The 16,042-nt window shown below is 36.9% G+C and overlaps 1 protein-coding gene across 3 annotated transcripts in view; it reads left to right on the top strand.

The window, feature by feature from the left end:
• Window positions 1-13,592, top strand: part of LOC108691023 (synaptic vesicle membrane protein VAT-1 homolog-like) — a 25,628-nt gene extending 12,036 nt beyond the window's left edge. For 2 of the 3 annotated variants that reach the window (XM_018198636.1, XM_018198638.1), the window contains exons 2-7: window positions 3,428-3,557; window positions 5,432-5,647; window positions 9,596-9,744; window positions 9,867-10,026; window positions 10,264-10,690; window positions 10,763-13,592. In XM_018198636.1, the coding sequence (XP_018054125.1) occupies window positions 3,428-3,557; window positions 5,432-5,647; window positions 9,596-9,744; window positions 9,867-10,026; window positions 10,264-10,690; window positions 10,763-10,812 (1,132 nt within the window). In that variant the 3' untranslated portion in view covers window positions 10,813-13,592. The remainder of the gene's footprint in view (window positions 1-3,427; window positions 3,558-5,431; window positions 5,648-9,595; window positions 9,745-9,866; window positions 10,027-10,263; window positions 10,691-10,762) is intronic. The other variant, XM_018198637.1, reaches the window with a different exon arrangement.
• The last annotated feature ends 2,450 nt before the right edge of the window (window positions 13,593-16,042 follow it).

The raw sequence follows: 16,042 nt of genomic DNA, 5'->3' as shown, positions 1-16,042 counted from the left end.
ATATTTTTTTTTTTTATATAACTTTTCTATTCTTGTCTAGTCATTATTTTTGCTTGAAGGACATCGCATTAATTATATGAAAAATTGAGTTCTGGTGAAATGAGATGGTTTTTACATATATTATGACTTATAATATAGTGAACAAAAAATGTTATAAATAAAGGATATCAAAAGTGTAAAAACTCGCTCTCAGAGCACCTTTAATACACCATAGCTCAAAAACTCTCCATTATTGAATCTCATATCTACATCTTTTGTTCATTATAAGTTACATTATATACGAAAACTGACTTATTTCACTGGAACCGAATTTTCCATATAATTAGCGAGATTCTTTTCAAGTTTTCCGACCAGAATATACCCGGTTGTCACGATCTGCATGCAACAATACACGTTGAACCGCGCGGACTGAAACCATATGTTGAAACCCAAAAGCCGAGAAAGGAGTACCATGTAGCTTTATATCGTTGTATTTTACTGCAGAGAGGCTCGGTACATTAATCGCGACGACGCCACCCTCGTTCCGGCGAGCGAGGCACCTCGCGACCCCAGATAGTTTTTACGGCCATTTAAAATTGCTAATTTTAGACGGTGGATTTTTCCGCCACGCCCTACAACTGCACGAGGGATAAGTTCGCCACGACAGCGCCCGAATACTCCACGTCAGCGGACGGGATTTAATAGAATCAACTTAATCCAATGCGGCGTTTCGGATTGGCGTTCACGGACGCCCGTACCTGTCAATAAGCCGCGGAATAGAATCATTGTGCTGTACTTCGACTCGTTTCGCTTCAATTCGTCCTTCGACGTTGGGGAGTGCGGTACCGTTTACGGTTATCCGGCGCAGCCCGGCAAATGATGCGTAAGTCGCGCATGTTCCCACGTATTACATTCCTCCCCGATTTCCCCGTCCCGCCCGTCACGTTATTGGACACGCGGATGAATGTATACGTCGCGCATTTCGATCCATGCGATTTATTGCGCACCGATACATTAGTATAATCCTCGTATAAACTTGTTACTTGCATTTGCGACTACACAAGTTGCACGTATTCCGACGTTTTGTTCGACGTTTTTTCATTGCTTTCGAATCCGTTAGGCTGAAACTCAGAGTACAGTAGAGTAGTAAATCGTAAGAAATTGACCAATCATATTTTCCTCACATTCGTACACTATTATTAATAGAGCAATAGAGTTGGAGCAATTAATGGAGTAATTCTATCCCTCATTGAATTAAATAACATTTGATTATTTTTAATCTACATACATATCAAAATGTAAATCAAATTCTATATTCATCTGATACCATTTCTATAGTTAATTTCAAAATAAACATCATCCGCATTAACGTAATGCATTTAGTAAATAATAAATAATAAGTTAAATTTAATTTATTTTCTTGGGTTAAATCTTGCCTGCAGTAGCGATAGAAATGACTAAAAATAACTCAAATTGGATATAATTTAACAGTGTAGAATCAATCTTGCACGTCGTGGCGAATTGCGACGATTTAATCATACATTGTCAGCAAGAGACTCCGTGAAATTCGAAAAGGGACAATGTGCGGTTGATATATCCAGTCGTCGTTACGCGATTCGTGAGGAGAATTTTGTTCTCCAATGTAGTGTATCGTGTTGCGACCGCAAACTTCCTTCGTTATGTTATCGGCAAAATGCTATCGTACAATACAGGCACCAGCTGCAATGCATCTACAGTACACCCCGGGAGGCTGAAACTATACCTCTTTGCACGCCGCGAATGATTCATTCTCTTCGTCCGTCAACAGAAATATAAATCGGCAGAAATTTCTTCTATTTTCTTTTTATTTTTGATTTTATTTATATGCAACGTGATAATACGTACACGTATACACGTGCAATGGAAAGAAGAAGGAGAGTATAAAAGAAAGATAGAAAAAACTGATACGTGTAGCGATAAGCTTCCACGTGGGCATTTCTGATACATTCGCCAACCTTGGACGAGATTTCACCGAGTACGCGGTGATTCATCACGTAGTGCTCGCTGCTCCAGGAAATTATATGGTGTATCGCGTAAATTGATAACAATTTACGACATATCTCGCGAGAGGCGCCGTGCAACCGTCGGTGCAATCGAAAATGGAGTATTCGTATTCTCAACCTGATCGTGTTCTGACAGCCGCTTTATTCAGAATAAATAAATAATAAAAAAACGAAACGGAATAAATGCATGTATAAATTTACTATCACATCTCTCTGTATTTCAAACTTATCAGATTTTCTTTACTATGAGACTTTTTTATGTCATTGTTTTACTATATAATTGATAATTCTCCTCGGTATCATTTTGCCAAACAATTCAGATCTTTTTAAGACTGCGAGATGATACATCGACATGCAAATTGCCATTTATCCGACGATTTTGGCGAAATCGGTCGACAATTTTCATACAAATGATATTGAATTTTTCGTCGGAGGCGCCAATGGTAAATATTTCTCGATGCCAATGAGTAACGTCGCCGCGACGCCGTGGTCGCGTTGCGTGCGACGCCAGGCATCGGTCTAGGCGTCGCGGCGCCTTCGCCTTCGTACCCTCCCTGTCTGTTAGGTACCAGCGAAGGTAACTACACGTATATATATTTTACGTGAAAGACGCGAGCAAGTTCTCGTTGCTATGTGAAGCGGTTTCTATTCCAACCCTACTCAAGCTTCCCCTGCTTCCCTGCAACCCTGCTTCAAGTGTAAGCACACGCACATACAATATCCCTACATAGCGTAAATATACGATTTTATCATACGATTTTATGATCTAACCCTCCTAGAATTATCCATGTTCCGCTGAAAATGAGGACTTTCGTCTGTCCCAAAGGACTAAGATCAGAAATGAAATTCTAGATGGCGACAGCAATAGAGAGACATAATAATCGAAGAATAGCATCGTGTTAACAACATTATGATAACTATGCTGATAACACGGATGCTGCGATTTAAAATAAGTTAATTGATCTTGCTTTTAACTGCTCTACAATCATTTTCGATGATTTATTTTTTGAAATTAGATTTTTTTTTTATCAGATAAATCCACACAGAAATATTTAAGCTGCACTAGCAAGGGAATATGCTACATTGCCAAAGTGATATAAAAAAACTAATAAAAAATTATCAGTCGAACGATTACGTTTGACATAGATATTCTAGATGATCAAATCTATGGATTTCATAGACCCGATTTGGATCAGAACATGTTTGGCTATTTTAAAAAATATTTCAATAAACCTTGTAAGGTTTGATGAAGATCATTAGGTAAGATTTTGAGTTCAGGGAATATTATTGGCCTATTTGGGACCAATTATAGGATCCACTTTAACCAAATATAGGATTTCTTTTATTTAATTAGATAAATTGCAGTCTGAATATTATATTTGACAAGTTCTTTTTATGTTTTCCAGCGGATTGAATTTCCAAGACTTGATGGCCAGACAGGGCGCGATCGACTCGCCCCCGAAGACTCCGTTTATCATGGGCTCGGAGTGCGCGGGTGACATTGAGCAAGTCGGCGAAGGGGTCGAGAATTTCAAAGTGAGTACAAGCCCGAAACTTTTAATGAATCTGATTACGAGTGCGCAAATTTAAATTGTAAACAGTTTGCTTCTTTAAGTTCTATGTGTATTTGGAATTTCATTAAGAAATAAAAATGAAATGCGCAATGGAAACTATATTGCTTACTTCCTCTATTCTCTTTGTAAAGAAGATTAATGATTGCGTCGTAAATAGCGTCGAATGTTATTGGTATAAATGTCGAAATGTGCGAGCGGAAATATAGATTTGCTTACATCGGAAACTTCACCTTCAGACGCAAGTACGTATAACTGAATTACAAGGCGCAATCTCTTCCCTTTATATCAGCAGAGTAAAATCGCTTCCGTGAATTCGACGAGCTAGAGGGCTAGATAAACCTAAACGACTAGCAAGTAACGTGCTAATTCAATTCGGCCGTACAATAGAGCTGCCTTTTACATATCGAAATAGTAGTCCTGTATTGATTTTCATCATTGACGTCACGTACAGCTCAATGTTGAATTATTTTGAAAGCTCTCGAAACGTGTTTCCTCGGCTGGATTGCGGACGCCATAAATAAAATGAGAGGCTACTTTCCCCTCGCGATCGTTTCGCTTATTAAACGTCTTTACATCAGGCGAAAAAATGAACGCAAAAGTTTCCCATATCCCTGACGTGATAAAATGCCAAGAGGCTGTATTAATGATTGCTTCGTAAATAATCGTTGAATATCACCCAAGGCGGCACTCCCGTTATCGTATTTAACGTTGTCCATATTACGAAGAAAATCAAGCTGGCTTCGAGCCTGCGAAATTTCTTTGAGACACATTTTTCGCCAGTTGATGTCGCCGTATGGAGAAACTTGTGCGCTCAGGGTGGTCTATTTTCGCGACTCGAAAGTCTTTTCGGGGTCAGAAGGCGAGCGAGCTTTTCGAAGCGCGTAGAGTCAGATATCCAGCCAGCGCGTATAGAACAGACTGCTTCGACTTGTCAGAGAGAATAATAAAGCGGAAGAAAAGAATGCGTTCTTTTCGAGCATACAGGTCGAGAGTAATGTCAGCTTGTTTTTACTTCGCCTTGACTATCAAGATACTTTACAAGGGAGACCTGATTCGATAAAACGAGCTCGCTTCGCCTTCCAGAAGGCCGCCAAGTGTAAAATCGTTGAATCTTCCTTATCCGATCACGATCCGGTAAATACGCGAGGAATTTTATGCGCAGTATAATCCTAAAAAGATCGTATATTCTATGAAAATAAATTTTACAATTTTACAAATCAGTCTTTAAGAGAGAAATTTCATTTCTAGTATCTATCTTCGGAATGTACTTCAAATATTAGCATTTCGAAGTGAAAGTGATTTAAAAGCTGTCGGGCTTTCTATAATAAAGTTCAGTTTTCAGTCATAAGACAACAATAAGTCAGTAACTTTGCAAGAGATTTAGAGATAGCTAGAAAGGATTCCATTTCTTAAGATTTAAAACTTAGATTACGTTATGACTGATCAATCATATAATAATCTATTATTATTTGCCCTGAAAACTATCACTCTTTTGATTAGCTAAAATATCATGACGTAACGATATCTAATATAATTTATTCTGGATGTAAGTTTCTTAAGATTTATGACTTATAATTCTGACTTGCAGTAGTACGAATAGTGACTAACGGTTTATTGTAGAAAGCCCATGAATCTAGATTCACTTGCTTTAAGAGGTCATAAACCTATAAGAAATTGATCAATCAATTACTTTTCTTATATTTGATTGTTATTGATTAATTTCTTACGGCTTTATGGCTTACGCTTTCTTCTAAAGCAAGGTTGTAGATATAAATGCTGTATATTTTGATGGACACAACATGCACGTGATGGTTTTTTCTTTTTTTTTTTTAACAGGTGGGCGACAGGGTGGTCGCTCTTCCTGATCACAAAGCGTGGGCGGAGCTGGTCGCCGTACCAGCGACATCCGTTTTCGCACTACCGCCCGGAATGAGCTACCTCGACGCGGCCGCCATCACCATGAATTACACCGTAGCTTACATTCTACTGTTCGAGTTGGCCCATCTCACGCCCGGTAAAAGCTTGCTGCTTCACAGCGCCGGCGGCGGTGTGGTAAGTCGAATAGAAGAATTCTTCTTTATATTTCTTATCGGGCCGAAGTATCATTCTCCTCGAAAGATACGAGAAGGAAGAGATGATGAATTGGACTTTTTAATTACACCCCTTGTTCATGTTCGCATATCCTTTATCATGATTTCAAGAACTCGACGTGCACTCGACGTACTATAGTGTACGTATGAAAGTATCGTAATTATTATGGTTGATTATACGCGATGCGATGCCTTCCTTATTTTCTTCCTTTTTATTAATTGCTTCTCTTCTTCCTTATAAATGCCTCGGTATATTTCAATATTAAAGATAGTCGACATTCGATCGTATACGTAATACATATATTGGACTTTTAATATCCCTTCTACAGTCGTAATCATTATCATAAATGATTCCGCTCGTTATATTGAGAGGTTGTACAATTATCACGTTCAAATGCTAGATGGCTCGATCATTTTAACAACATGTGATATGTAAAAGCTATATCCTTTAACTGTATTGAATGCACGATATTATTATTATCTTCACCATGTATGAATTAATATTCTATTGTGCGCGTGATTGTATTAAGTTTCATGGCACAACGCTCGGCACGATAATAATTTTGAATTTTGCAGCGGTTCATCGTTAAAGCGACAGAATGTAGACGAGCGAAAGCTCCGTTTTAGCGTGCAAAAATGCTCAACCAACAATAACGACTTTGCGAAAGGGTGCTTTCGCGAGTTTAGACAGCTTTATCGCGGTATCACGTGTATAAGCGAGTTAATGCCTTGCACAAAGATGTTCCGCTCGTAAACGTAAACAGCCAGGCGTCTTCGAGGCGTGTGTATGTTACTCGGAACAGTACAAACCCGATAAGTAGCAGCCTTACGACCGCCACATCTAAATAGCTAAGAAGCGAGCGTCATTAACATTATTGCTTATACATTGCTAGAATGGTTTTACGAGAAGCAGGTATATGCGAAAAACACACTTGTGACGTTTTTTCTTAAATTCATTATCCTACGTTTTAGCACAAAGATAATGAGGATTTGACGGACGGACATCAATTTATTCATAAGGGATTAGTACCACATAGTATACGTAGTACTTAAACAAAATTTTATACGATAAATATTTGCACGGTCTTTCCTCTGTCGAGGATACCGAAATAAAATCTCTTCCCCCGCGGAATCTCTCCATGAGTTACCGAAATAAAATTTGCCGAGCTTCGTTTACTCGCCCGCGGAGATCAGTTTTAAATCCTATGCCTACGACTTGAAGATTTTGAACATCTCACACAGGGTGTGAATGAAATGCAAAATTTCATAAGAGTGATGGTTAGGCGGATGGTAATCGCTCGTACAAGTTAACGGCGGCAGGGATAGAGGGAAAGTTTAAGTACCAAGAGGTATTTCCGGATTCTTCTGGCCATGGTTTTCTCTTTTCCCCCCTCTATCCCCCCTTCTCTCTCTCTCTCTCTCTCTCTCTCTCTCTCTTATCTTGATGAACGAAAAAGAGAAACAGAAGCAGGAGATAAGAAGAAGAAGAAGGTAAAACCGTCAGGATCAATACGACTCAACAGGTTACATCCGAAGCCAACGACAAGCCATCCCCGCCAACCTCTCTCTCGACCCCCGATGGTTGAGACGAAAGGCGAAATCCACCGAGGGATGCCGGTGCGCGGATCAGGGTGTGAGGGTTGCCAGGCAACCTTTCGCTCTCTCATCGACCACCGTCATGGACCGCACCCGTCTGAGACCATACCACCACCGTCGCCACCGCCGCCGCTACCGCTGCTACTATCACCATCACTGGCACGTTACTACCACGTGGCGCGATTTTAAGCTGCTTCCACATCGTATCGGCACAATGACACGTGTATACCCGGCGTACTTGATCCCAAAGAACCTTTTTCCCAAAGAACACAATAAGGTTTGTTTCTATCAATATAGAACTTTAATCTCGATTCAATTTATTCTTCATTTTTTTCTAGTTCTAAAAATTAGAAAAGAGAAGTAAGTTGAACCGAAATTAAAGTTAATCTACATTGCTAGAAATGACCCTAAGTCAAGAGAAAGTCAAAATAACTTTATTTTGACGTCATGAAGATCAAAATGATGATTTTTGGTTAGGTTAGAATCTGACTGTTGATTGTTGTTAAGAATGAAAATAAAATAAAGAAATTTTGATTTTTTGTTGACTTTTGTGTGTCCTTGAGTTCTTTTTCGCCCTTTTTTCTCTTGTGATTAATATTTTATAGAAGGGCTTAATTACAACCAATTTCTGCAGTGGCTTATACTCTTCGAAATGCTTCACAAAAATATTCTTGAACAAGAAATATACTTGAAGAGAGAATTATATAATAATTTTTCTTTATTAAAATCGGATACGTCGAGAAACCAGTTACGATTTTTGGGATGTTATTATACGGGCCATGATCCATGATAGATGTTATTATAGGGGACGTGATGGATGTTTGATGGTTTTTTCATCTCTTCAGTTCCAGCTGTTGGAGAGGATAAAGAATCAATTAAACGACAATTAAGGTCGTTCCTGAAATCGATCCAACCGTTCACTTGTGCTATAAATAGCCATCGAGTGGTGATCCATCAGCTATTATTCTCATGAAACGAGCGCATGGCAAACGGTGCTTGTTGACATTCCTGTATTCACGCGATGTGCTCAATGCATCTGTCTCGAGCGAGGAGTACATGAAAGTACTGCGATACTCAGACGTTGTTCATGAAGGAAAGACGAGCGGAAAAGATATGACGCGATCCGTCTGAATCTGAAAGACTCACAAGAGAGAGAAAGTCCTCCGACGTGATCAGAAAATGGTATATTTTTCATAGGCCAAGTGTGGCCTCTTCTGAAGCTTTTTCATCGTACGTGACCAGTTTTTCTCGCGGCTAATATACGGGAAATCGTAGCGCAAGAGTGCTCGCGTTTCTCTTCATATGGAATCTATTGTCGTCTTTGAGTTGATGAATTATTGCTCCTACATAAATGCGGCTCTCATCCTCTTCGATGTCTCGATGAACAAGGGAGTGAGAAGAAGAGAAGAGGGCACAAATGAGGAGCGATGGGTGATATTGTTCTTCGAGTTCGCGGATCCGTTAATATTAATTAAGTATTAATTGTGTATCTACTCACGAGAAGAAAGCTTCCGCTCTCTGTATGGGCATCGTGAGGCATCGTCGATGAAGATGCAGCTATAAAATATTTCATGGAGATTTTTTTTCATATAATATATGTTTTATATTATATAATAACTTTAAGTTAGCAAATATAATAACGAAATGACAAACATCTTTGAAAAAACAATATGTAATTATTAAAAAGCTGAAATATACTTTTCATAATTATTTAGAGATTCTAAATGATCTCTGTTCTGTCTTTGTCTCTTGCTCTCTTTCTCTTTCTCTCTTTCTTTCTTTCTTCCGTTCCTCTTTTTGCTTGTCTTTCTTTTTTTTTTCATTTATGCTCTTCTTCGAGCCTGGAGCACTCTGGCATCAGTTCGGTCGCCGGGTATCGAATTCTTGACAAGGGGCGGAGAGAAATGGAAAGCAGCAAGCGCGATTCTCGGAAATAATGTATGCCGCTTCTGTTGAAAATCTCGAACGGCTGTGCACGCGGCCAGCACATTCTTTTTTCTTCTCTCTTAATCCCGTCTCATCCTTTCCCAAGACGTAGCGTTACGAGTAGCGGCTCGACGCCGCCCGTCCAATTCGACGCGTAACTGGATTTTCTCGACAAAAAGTAACATGCGTTGCAAAAAGGGAGACTAGGAGAAAAGAAGGTGACGAAATATATGTTCACGCGTATTTTTTTAATAAAGCAAAGAAAGAAAATGTAAAAACTGTCTGTTCTGTTTCTCTATATATTTCTGCTGAGTTTCGATCTACGCTGTTAAATTGATTTGGACTATATCGATGAGAAACATTATTATATTATTTTCATTCAATTTAGGGTCAAGCGGTGGTACAGCTCGCGAAAACCGTGAAGGACGTAACCATCTTTGGCGTGTGCAGCAAATCAAAGCATGAGGCTCTTAAAAATGCTGGAACTATCGATTATCTTCTAGAACGCGGCGCGGATTACAGCAACGAAGTCAGAAAGTACGTAGATAATGTCGCACATAATTAATATTTTGTGTTTTCTTTCGAATGAGAATATGATCAATATTAAAAGGTCTAGTGAGAATTCTGTATATTTTTTATACGTGTCTGTGCTTATTTAGAATCTCCCCGGAAGGTGTAGACATCGTTTTAGATTGTCTATGCGGCGAAGAATGTAACAAGGGTTACGCTCTCTTGAAGCCAATGGGCAAGTACATTCTTTATGGATCTAGCAACGTCGTCACCGGGGAAACTAAGAGCTTCTTTTCCGCAGCACGATCAGTACGTAATTTAGTTTTTAGATTAATTCAATTTCTCATTCGTATCGATCAAACAAAAGCATTTTGTATCATTATGTATAAAGTATCTTTTAATGCTTTAGTGTAAGATTTTATAAGCTGATATATTCTTTTTTGAATTATCTTGTTATTTGTGTAAAGATTTTTGCTGGAGTAATAATAACTTCCTTAGGATTATATCTCTACCATATCCATGCACGTTTTTTTATATGTTGTTTAGTGGTGGCAAGTCGATAAAGTGTCACCCATAAAGCTGTTCGACGAAAACAAGACATTGTCCGGATTGAATTTACGCCACTTGATGTACCAGCACGGTAGTCACGCGTTCGTTCGACGGGCAGTGAATCAAGTGTATACGCTGTGGAGCGAGGGCAAGATCAAGCCAACGGTGGATTCAACATGGGCGCTGGAGGATGTGCCTGAGGCCATGCAAAAAATGCATGATCGCAAGAACATCGGTAAGATCGTGCTGGATCCGAGTCTGGAGCCGAAGCCCAAACCAGCCACGCCGGCTAAGGGCAAAGCGAAAGACAAGAAGGCCGCGAATCAGGAGGAGAAAAAGGCGTCTAGCGTAGAGTCGGAGGAAGGAGAGAAAAAGAAGGAACCCGAATTGACAAACGGTACCTCAGAAGACAAATCTGATAGCGGTAAGAAAATAGAATGTGATAAATTAATATTACGTTATTTCGTATAATCTCTCGAAAATTAAATATCCAAAGACTCGCCCGCGTTTCCTGTTCCAGATTCGAAAGAGAAGGAATCTAGCTGAATTAGCAGTAGTAAGTAATCCTATAAGAACAAAGAAATGATACCCGTAAACATCAAGAGTTCCCAGGAAAGTACTATTGCTGAGAGATCCATCGCTGTTATCCGAGAGAATGATAAATTTGAGAAATTCGGATGGTATCGCGTAGAATTTACATGCAGATGATTCACAATGAGATAACTGTAATTCACATTTTATGCTCTAATAATATAATGAGGAAAAGGTAATCTCTCTCTTCGAATTGTTACTTGTAGAACATGGAATTTAAAGTTTTAATTTAGCGAATAATTGATCGCTTGCATTGTAAGCTATACACTGCTTTTCTTTTACGTCGAAATAGATGTCTTTTCTTTTATCATCTGCATGTATCTATTCTACTTACATTTGTGCCGAGATTAAGAATTCATGCGAGTTATAAGAGAATCAACCAGCATATTGCATAAAGACGAGAGAATCAACCAAATAGAAATAACAATCTTGATGCGGTCCACAGTAGTTTACAGAATATAAGAACGTTATGTTTATTTTTTCACACCGACCAAATGGTTAATTTTGCGAGGAGTTAAGTGAACAATTGTTGGATACTAGACAGTTATTAGATAGCTTGGATCTTTTTTTTTTTATTATTGTTATTGTCATTTTAGGAAATGGAACAACTTTTCCGTACTTATCAAACAATCGTAAAGACGATAGTAAGCAGTTTAATAATTGTGGATTATCCAACAATCTATCTACTTAGCTCTGTCTATTTGTATTGAATATTATCGCTGCTATTATGATATCTATATACTAACAATCTCTTACATTAATATAATATTACCTCTATTTGTAATTTAATGGGATAAAAATAACATATTGCGCTAGTTTCCGTGGAGAAAAGCTAAACGCGGGGCTAAATTACTTTCGTATGTAAATTTTATGTATTAAAGATGTTTTTACGCCACCTTATTATTCATCGTGGTGGCTTTTGTCACGATGAAATATCCTTTTAAATTTTAATGATATAGTCATGAAAGTCAAGAGTAATATTTAGCATTATATATATGGGGCATTTCGCTGGAATTTAGACACTCTTTTTTTCATACTTTATAGTTTTTATGTAAAATTAATTATAATCTTCAAGATTTTTCTACGCAAAAATTTAAAGGTAAAAAAAATTGAAGTGTCTAAACGTAACTGCCTGAAAATTCATTGCAATCGGTATTTTTCTATAATCGGGATTCTATCTCTTTCTTCAAATCACTGATATGTACTGATCTCTGCAACGATATATCAACGAGATGTTTTCAAGATATTTCGAATTTTGAAAATCTGACGCAATGTAAAACCATTTAAGAAAAAATGCATTCGTTGATGTTTATCATGCGCTACAAAGTTTGGATAACAATCAGATTTAATATCTAATCTGAATATAAGAATTAACTGATGTATAACATAAATTAATTAAGCGAAAAATGTAATTAGACTGACTAATTATGGCTTGAAATTATAAAAGCCTAATAGAGACATTGCTCGGCACAGAAGTGTTTTGAGAATTATCTTAGTAAATGTTGGCGTATTATTATTTCTATGTGAAAGAGAAACTTTCGAATCAGTTTCAACGAAAGGAACCGAGCATAAGTGCTCATACAATACGCATGTCTCGTCGTTTTTATTCAGATTATACAAATCGATAATGTATTTTAAAGACTCCGAGTAACTTTTTATCGTTTAAATGAAATTTTATAAACATTTTAATGACGTTGCATCAACATATGTACATGAAGAGTAATTTAATGAATTAGCATCGTAGAATATATCGTTCTTTTTTTCTACGAAAAGGAATGCCAGTTTAAAATACGCAAAGGCCTCACTTTTTAATTATCGCATACTCGCGTGAATGTAATTGTGTCGCTTGGACACCGAACGCGTGACTGCAGTCCGATAAATTATGTTCAAAATCCGCATTGCGGATTTTTCTTCGACTTTCGAATTTTTCGAGTTAGTTTTCCAACTGGTCGTGATATATTATGCGATGTATCGTAGGCCGTTCTGTGCGAATAAACAGTAAAGGATGCGTTACTAATGATGATCTGTTAAACGAGAAGATTTCGTAATAATATAAACGGAAGATTAAGGATTTTCGTGAGTTCGAGGGCGGTAAAGTGAAAAAGAAAAGGGAGAAAGGAAATAGGAAAAAAAGAAAATGATCTCGAGGGCGTGTCCTCGATGGAATGCGGCTCGATAGAGGAGCTGGTCGATGCAGAACAAAGTGTGCATATCTCTCCGGAATGTTGGAACAATTTTGATGTAGCCGATTTCGTTAGGATTTGATACTAGCTCTGTATACCAATATCTATATTATACAAATCACTATACGAGATGAAAAAGAGTCACGTGGACGAGGGGGAAGGTATGTGTCGATGATATTTCGCGCGCTGATCTCAAGTTCATCTTGGAAAAGGCGTGCGTAAGCGCCAATCAACTGCCGTATCGAATCTCTCTCGATCCAAAAGGTACATAATACTAATCCTTACTCATCGAGAAAAACGTATCAGTCTGAAAAAGAAAAAGACAAAAAAAAGTGTGGAAAAAACTGCGAAAAACATGGTAAATGTGGCTGCATATTTTGAGACATCTTTTAAACACGTAACACACGATAATTCCACATGAGGCGAACACGAATACACGAGTACACGCTCACACACGAAATACGACGACACCACACATCATACTGTATATTTTATTGTAAGGCTTTAAATGTTTCATCAAATAACTCTATTATATTATAATATATCTATATATTTGTATCGATCGTTTCCTCCTGCCCTGATTACTTTTTTTACTTAGGTCCGAACGTCGGGATAAGAGTCCGGGATCTGTGCGAGGTGTACACGTGGGATCGGATGCGTGAGCTTTGAATTTAAAGCGTAGATTGATTAGCGCGAAGAAATGTCATCACTTCGGGATAATATTAATCAAACAGCCAAATTGTTTATATATAACTGCCAAAAAATTACGTTTCCAGAGATATTTTGTGCTCTCTTTGAAGGACGACCACGTGAATATATATTGCATTCAATATTTTCTGTACAGCTAGTACCTAGTATAGCTTATATTCTCAGCTATTTCTTCCTCGATGGAAGAGAGATGAAATATTTCAGATATGTTTTACGTGAGCTTTTAACGAAAAATCAAGAATAAGACCGAACTCATTACATTAATTCACAGAGTTGGGAAAGTTTCTTTTTAAAAATAACGCGTTACTATTATCGTTATTTGCGATAAAAAGTAACTCGTTGCCGTTATTCGTTATCGATTGTAAAAAAGTAACACATTACCGTTACTTAATAATGATAAAAAAATCGTTATTTTTCGTTATTTTTTTTGTAATTATGCAGAATGAGACGAGCTTACTATTCACTGATTTTGATGAAATTAATCATTCGATGTTTTTGCACGAAACGAACGAATCTGGCAGAAAAATAAGTGTCGCTCTGCCCAGTAAACTGAAATTAATGTTTAAGTTGATGAGTATTGAGATAAGGAAATCTGTCCTAATTTCATCAAAATTGATGAATAAATCTGTCTTCTATATAATTACACTTTTTAAAATGGTAAAACAGGCTTCTAGGACAGAGTATAAATAAACTATAAGAAAAACATTTATCTTTGAATATTTTTATCTTTTATTAATATTTTATATACTTATGTTTAATTCTGTGGTACTTTATTATATAATAGATATTTTAGTTTTTAGTGTTTTTAGTGATAAAGCGACGATAGTGATTGAAACAAAAATAGGCAAAAAGTTTTTGATTTATTTAGTATCTATAATTTTATTGTCCGTGACGGCCGTGATCTATAAAAAAATAACAAGAATAATGGGGTCAATTTCGTTATTCGTTATGAAAGAAGATGTAACGTCGTTTCTTTTTCGTTATTAATAAAAAGAGTAACGGCGTTATTAAATCATTATCAAAAAAAAGTAACGAAACAGACAAGTAACGCATTACTTCCCAATCCTGTTGATTTATTATATTGATCATTATATTTGATCATCATAATTTTGGAAATGTTTACCTACTAAAGCGAATTTATAGAAATGGATAAAATTGTGCGCTATTTTCTTTTATATCATACGGCGTCTTGTGATTACAAAATTATTTTAGAAATATTTTATTAGAAACGTAAAAACTATGTAAACTATATGTTACTGGAATGTTTTTAGCAATCGAAAATTTTTAGATATTTTATAAAAAACTATATATTTAATGTGTCACATTTCTGTGACGCACATTCACATTTGGATTGTTCGATCTTTTATAGTAAATTTTATGAATTCAAAGTCTTTTAAATTGTGGGACAATCTGTGCAAACAGTATAAATGTGATTATATGAAAACATGTTCAATTATTTTAAGAATTAAAATTTATATTTTGCATTATCGCAAGAATCAGATGTATAATCTCGCTTATTTAGACTCATTTACGCGGCGAAAATCAGTTCTCAAGCTTCAATGATAATTTTTGATATTGGAAAAATAATTTCATTCTTGTCTCAAGGCTACGACCATTCCGCTTGGCGCGATAGAGAAAGAAAACTAGAGAAGGAAGTTAAGAATGTTGTGCGTCTTATTAATTATATGAAACCGCATCAGTGGAGGACCTACAATTTCGCGAACGTGATACATTATGATTGTGTAAAATTGTAAAATTTGTCAAGGGGTCCGGGCGAAAGCGACGCGCTTTTTCCAGCTGTGTGAGACTTTTAGTTCGCGACCAGCCTCGCCGAAGATACTCATGAAAGAAGGAAAGGATACCTTCGCCCGCTCCCCATCAAGCTTGATATATAGATTGTATTTTTGGCTTATTACTGTAAGACTGACTATGTTGCTATATTAAAGATTGCTTCAAAAACAGGCCAATAAAACTTTATTACATCCTTTTTTTCTCCTCCATTTCTGAATTCTGTAATCCTTTATCCAATGTGCTATAATTTTGTTTCTGAAACTAGTGATCAACTGCTTTCACACAAACATGTTACATCCTAATTTTTCTTAAATAAAACTGATTAATTAAAAATTGGGTTTTGGGAAAAAAGCATACTAAAAGACATAATACATACATATTTTTTATTGTTCTTTCGTATAAAGATTATAAAACTTAATATATATCCAACGTGTTAAATGTCGATTTCGTTAATAACTAAAAAAAAAGCGTCTAACGCGCGATATATCGTGCAAAATTTTCTT

This window comes from Atta colombica, unplaced genomic scaffold (genome assembly GCF_001594045.1).
Source record: "Atta colombica isolate Treedump-2 unplaced genomic scaffold, Acol1.0 scaffold38, whole genome shotgun sequence".
Lineage (NCBI taxonomy): Eukaryota > Metazoa > Arthropoda > Insecta > Hymenoptera > Formicidae > Atta > Atta colombica.
Note: the sequence above shows the minus strand (reverse complement) of the source record. Positions and strands in the feature narration are given on the sequence as shown.